Here is a 6323-nt window from a genome sequence, read left to right as displayed (position 1 = left end):
TGTGTCTGAGTACTATGCAAGGCTTAAGAACCGGGCTGCAATCCACCAGCAATCCAAACTTGGAATAGATAAGGTGGTTTTCTAAAGAACAAGAAAATGTGGTTTTTTTTAAATGTGAAAATGTGGTTTTTTCCCTATTTAAATGTTAATGAAAAGAATTTTGGATAGTGCTTCACAATCCAAACTTTGGAATAGATAAGGTGGTTTTCTAAAGAACCAGAAAATGTGTTTTTTTTTCCTATTTAAATGTTAATGAAAAGATTTTTGGATAGTGCTTCACCTTGATTTGTATTTGGGTATTGAGCTGTATAGAAGAAGGAGGTGATGAAGTAGAGCTAGAGTAAATGTGGTTTTTATAGATGATGGTTTGGTTTTGATTTTAAAATTTGAGTATATATGGATGGGTTGATTCTACATAGAAGGAGGTGGGGTTTTTGAATGTGATGGATTGAATTTTCTTATTGATTCTGGGAATGGAGTTGTTTAAACTTTTGTTGTTCATTTAATTCTTGAATTGCAGAGTGGAGGTGGTAAGGTTTTCTATCCAGTGGAATATGGGGCCGACCCGACGGGCCAGAATGATAGTAGAGATGCGATCATGAGCGCGTTGGCAGATGCTTTCAAGGTTAAGAGCGACAATGTACTGTTACCCGGGATAAGAGATTTGGGAGGTGTGGAGATCGACTTGCAAGGAGGAAGTTTTAAGATTTCAAAGCCCATCCTCTTCCCTGCCTCTGGCGGTGGCAATGTTCTGGTAAGCAAACCAAAACCTTCTCCCCCTCTCTAGAGCTACTCCAAATTAAAGATGTGAAATAATCATCTCAAATGCTTATAAGTGAAATTACCGAAACACATTCAAATGTAGTCTAGATTAATATTAATTTTTAATCTTCCTTAAGACTCATCGTTTAAATACATCTTTAAATCGTTATCATTGATGATGTATCTATTTATAAGCGCCTGCCAAGGCTGATTAGTGGTAATGAATCCACAACACTAGAGTGTGGGGGTTGACGGGGTAGGGACAAAACTTATTAATCGCCTAATCTAAACACATTAATGGACAATGGCTTCAATAAAGTGGAGCAATTTAAAACTACCACTGAAAAAGTCTCCCCTCGAAACCCATAGTATAGCTACATATTTTTTTGAAATGTTTTTTTTGTTTGTTTAATTACTTTCTTGATGGTTCTCTATAGTCCTTATATTGCTCTCACAAACATCTAATGGACTCGTAACATAAGTAGTCATGCTGATATAACGTCTTGAATTTCATTTCTACATCTTGTGTTCTATTACTGTTAAATATAGGGAGCCCTTCCCGCTGATGTACCAAAAAACGTTACATGTGGAGGATAGATTCTTCAATGTTAGTGCAATATCGGAGACTCCTCAACCATTGCTTGAAAATAGGAGATCAACCCTTGGTGGGAAATATGAGACGCCATGACATTGTGGACAGTTGTATTTGGCTTAACGAGTCAATGTACGATGTGAAGAGTAAGTGATAATTCATGACCACTGATCAGGTCTCATGCCTAACAATCTTTTGTCCACAAAGAAAACCTCCCACTTGAAAATGTAGAGAAGTGCGCCATAAAAATAGGTGAGAAGTAGAAACCTTTTCCATCGGTATTGCCAACCCTCGTTAATAAAAGGAATGCATGAGAACCTCTTTCATCTTCCACACTGCTCTTTTCCCTACTATTATTATAATAAATAAAGGCAAAAGTCGGCCTAAGTTATGGATATTTTGAGCCTTGGGTTGGATGCCCTACCAACCCACTCCGTAGTAATTACCAATAATGGTATTTATTCCCCTCTTTTATTTCCTTTTTCATGTTTTCTTTAAATTGTTCTACTATTTAAAATGTAAAAAGGAAGATTTTGCGGTCCCAATTGCAGGTGTGGTGTCACACCAAGAAAAAATAAATCCTATTTATTCATCAGATGAATTTCTTAAGGTAAAAAAGAAGAAAAGAAAATGTGATTTGGAAAGTAAATGATTTTCCAAATCAATACCCCTATAGAATTGACTCTAGGGCATCCATTGGACTTCAATGGCTCGAAATCCTTCATTTTTTGCTTTATTTTTTGAAAAGGAGATCAGTCCGGATTGCACATACTATTTACCTTTGTTATAAGGTGGTTATAATCACTCCTAGACATTAGATGGAAAATTGGTTGGCTTGGATTATGTTATGAAGTTCGACAATGTGATGGACAAAATGATTATGACCTCTTTGTACAAAAAGTAAAGAGCCTTTTTATATAGTTTTCCATATCACAAAGTGAATAAAAAATATTTCTAAAGTACAAATATCACTCAATTTAAGAGCTTACCCAACAATATATTTGGTCGTATATGCTCCCATTTTTATTATTTCTTTATTTTTCACACTTTTATAATCCAAGGCAACCATTTATTTTGGAAAACTTTGTCTTGCATCATAGTTGGAATAGTTTATTTTTATAGGTTTTGTTATCATACCCCTACATGTGGAGTATTTCGTTAATGTACTAACATTTTTTGACACTTGATGTCCTTATTTTATAATGTAGTAACTTTTTTGCCTAGGGATATTTTAAGTAATTAGTCAAAGGGAAAGTAGAAATGCTTAACCAAAACAAAAGCATTTATCGACGGAAAAGTATATAATGAGACCATTTACCTTTACAAAGTATATAATGAGACCATTTACCTTTACTACAAGGTGGTCACAATTAATTTTGACCATGGGATACGAAATTGGGTGGCTGCATTTATTTCATTAATCAATCTCAAATATTTATTAATTCTCTTTACTAATCCAAAATTATCACAACCTAACTAACTATAATATTACGTATTGAAATTGTTGGGTATATTATATTCCATTGGAAACCAAAACTATCCAATGGAATATAATATAGAGAAGGAAAGAAATATATACAATGAGATCATTTATTTTTTATATAAATAGGTGACAAAATTATCCAATGAAATATAATATAGAGAAGGGAAGAAATGTATACAATGAGATCATTTATTTTTTATATAAAGAGGTCACAATTATCGATGACCGTTAGATTTGAAATCTCGTGGTTGAGGATGTGTCATTGTTTAGACAATATGATGTTAGGAAGAAATCAGCACTATCGATTTTGGATCTCTGGATTTGTGATTCTCAAAGTGATTTTCAAAAGGAAAATTTACAGGACACAAACATGAATAAAAAAATGCCAAAAGATCCATTTTTTTCACAAAAATGATGCAAATGACCAATCCACATTTTGTTTTTTTTTTTTTTCATGTTTTCTCCTTGATCCAAAGTTTACAAATGTAGGACTCTTTTTTTTTTTTTTTTTCTTTTTTTTTTTTTACCGTCAAATGGTAGGGTTGTGTCCTTTGTTTAGGGCACTTTGGGACCTGTTTGATACCCTAATTGTTAGACCATGAACTTCATTCATCGGCAGATTCAATATTTGTGACAACGGACAAGTTCCAAAATATATATTTACAGGCCTAATATCTATGACATCCGACCAGTTCCATCTTTAATGCGGTCCGATAATTAGGACATGATGCCCGTCCCAAAGTGCCCTAAAATTTAAGTCACAACCCTACCATTGGAGAAAACAGAATAGAGTAAAAAGGTCCAATATTAGTAACATTAGACTGAGACGCAAATTTGAAAAAATAAAAAAAGCATGGGTGACCCAAATCCTTTGCATAGTTTTTACAAAAATAAATGGATCTTTTGTTAGTTTTCTGTCCCTTTTGTGTCTGAATTGGTTGCTTATGATTTGAACATGTGAATAAGAGGCCCTTAGATATGACCAATATAACGTCGTCCACTGCTGACATTTCTTAGCTTTGAATTGTTTTGTTTACTATATGTTTATTGAAAAAGTATATAATGAGACCAATTAACTTTAGTACAAGGTGATCGCAATTAATCCAATGATAACTTTAGTATAAGGTGATCACAATTAATCATGATCATTGGATGTGAAATTGTGTGGGTGTATTTATTTCATTGTCTAAGCTTAAAGTTCAAAAATAATTCTTTTCAAACTTTGCGACACGCTCAATCAGATTTCACATTGGATGGTGGTAAATAGTTGTGACCTCCCTATAACAATTCAGATTTCACATTGGATGGTTGTAAATAGTTGTGACCTCCCTGTAACAGTAGTAAATGGTTTCCTTGTATAAATGGTCTCCTTGTATACAATCCCATGTTTATTTTATTGTATTCTTTTGAGTTTTGACATGTAAAAACTTGTTAGCGATACAGATTTATGGTGGCTCACTCAGAGCATCAGACGATTTCCCTACTGATCGTCGCCTGATTGAGTTGTGGTCTCCATCCTCTGTTAAAAAACCCTCAAACCCTTTTGCCCAAATCAAGGCACAGCAGGCGCAGGGCACATTTTACGAGGATGTGACAATGTGTGACATCATGTTCGATGCCAACTTCCGTGGTGGGGGGATCTTGGTTATCGACTCGGTCCGGACGCGAATAGACAACGTCTTCCTTGCCCACTTTATGACAGATGGCATCCTTTTAGAGGGCGGCCATGAGATCTTCATTACTGACTCCTTTGTGGGGCAGCACATTACTGCGGGTGGTGACCCTGGGGAGCGCAATTTCTCTGGTACCGCAATCAACCTCGCTAGCAATGACAACATTGTTACAGATGTTGCAGTCTTCTCTGCGGCCATAGGTGTCCTTCTTCGGGGCCCTGCAAATATCCTCACAGGGGTACATTGTTATAACAAAGCAACTGGATTTGGAGGAGTTGGCATATATGTCAAGCTTGCAGGACTGGCTCAGACACGTATCTCGAACTCGTACATGGATTGGACCGGTATTATAGCTGAGGACCCGGTGCAATTTCATGTAACTAATGGTTTCTTCTTAGGGGATGGAAATATCGTACTAAAATCGGCGAGTGGAAAGATGCATGGAGTGAACATTGTGGACAACATGTTTGCTGGGAATGGCCAGGGGGTGCCAATCGTGAAACTTGATGAGACGGTAACAAAATTTACAGAGGTGGACCAGGTGGTGGTCGACCGCAACAATGTGATTAAGATGTCCCTCATATGGACTGTGGGTCAGATGGTGGTGTCTGGTGTTGGGAAGAAGTGGGTCGCTGATTTCTCACCTTTGTTGCTATTTCCTGGAAGGATCAATCTTGTCCAGTACTCGTCCTACACAAAGGCCAGAGCATCAGGATTGAAGAGGTTTACTGCAAATGCAATCACAAGCGTGTCGGGAAATACGGTGGTTGTCGAGTCAAAGCAAGCAGTCGATGCAGTGGTGTCTGTGAGTGTTGATCAAAATGCTAACCCAGGGGAGACGACCTTGCATGTCTAAATGAAGACACAAAGTTCATTGATCCATGCACATGTATGAAAGATGATATATGCCTTCCACCTCGATATATATTCATTAAGTTGTCTTTCTTGTTCCTGAGGCGATTTTTAAGTTTCTTTCTTACTCTTGAACTTATACGCTAGTTAAATGATTTATCAAGTCTCGATTTAGTTCTTCCTACAGTTTCACATACTACTCGCGCGGGCAATAAAGCTTGCAAAAATAAGAAACATAATTGAAATAACAGAAATAAGTTTTTTGATGAGTTAATTACATATGGACTTTATAGGCAAAATACAGTATGCTCATCTTATATGCGAATATGATATTCAAGTTCAGCTAGCACAACGTTTTTTTTTTTTAATGAAATTACTTTTAGGTCCTCATTATAGTTTTCCTTTTGTGTTTTTTATTCAATAGAAGCGGCTTGAGGTTAGAATTCTCGGACTGATCATTCTCTATTTTTTTGAAAGGATTTTTTTTAAAAGATAAACAGTGGTATGAGGTCCCCATCTTTGGATTGCTTCTTATTGTTTAAAAAAAAAAAACGGCCAGAGATTAGAATCCTCATATCAATTGTTTTCTTTTTTAAAAAACAGTGGGCCGAGGTCCCCATCCTTTTACCGCTCCTTATTATTTGAAAAAAATAGCGATCCGAAAATGCAAACCTCCTCAAACCACTTGTTATCATTTGAAAAAGAACAACAGTTCGAGAATGTTAACTAACCTCAGACCGCTCCTTCTGTTCCCAATTTCTCTTCTCACTTTAAATGAAATGGGGCACACTCTTTCGGCCCCTTCAAAAGGAAATATAAGTTGGCCTTAATTTTGAAGCCCCCAATTCATGATTGCAGTAACTCAAAGCTCGTATTGGCTGTTAATGTTGGACTTCTTGCAAACTACACAAGAATACAAAGAGGAATGACATGTTATAAATAATACTTTAGATAGAATACA

At 36.1% G+C, this 6323-nt stretch overlaps 1 protein-coding gene across 1 annotated transcript; it reads left to right on the top strand.

Annotated features, from left to right (window-relative positions):
• Window positions 1-528: 528 nt before the first annotated feature.
• Window positions 529-5542, top strand: LOC18426905 (polygalacturonase QRT3). The gene is made up of 2 exons (XM_088859811.1): window positions 529-754; window positions 4281-5542. Exons 1-2 carry the CDS (start codon window positions 599-601, stop codon window positions 5364-5366), a joined length of 1242 nt encoding a protein of 413 aa, XP_088715937.1. The 5' UTR covers window positions 529-598; the 3' UTR covers window positions 5367-5542.
• The last annotated feature ends 781 nt before the right edge of the window (window positions 5543-6323 follow it).

The sequence above is a fragment of the Amborella trichopoda genome, chromosome 2, assembly GCF_054954075.1.
Source record: "Amborella trichopoda isolate Santa Cruz 75 chromosome 2, AtrichopodaSantaCruz75HAP2 v2.0, whole genome shotgun sequence".
Taxonomy (NCBI): domain Eukaryota; kingdom Viridiplantae; phylum Streptophyta; class Magnoliopsida; order Amborellales; family Amborellaceae; genus Amborella; species Amborella trichopoda.
Note: the sequence above shows the minus strand (reverse complement) of the source record. Positions and strands in the feature narration are given on the sequence as shown.

Bases quoted from the DNA above. Each gene is read 5' to 3' on its own strand.
- LOC18426905 (XM_088859811.1), top strand. From the start codon at position 599: ATGAGCGCGTTGGCAGATGCTTTCAAGGTTAAGAGCGACAATGTACTG. The intron at 755-4,280 runs GTAAGCAAACCA...TTAGCGATACAG, and splicing joins CTGGCGGTGGCAATGTTCTG to ATTTATGGTGGCTCACTCAG.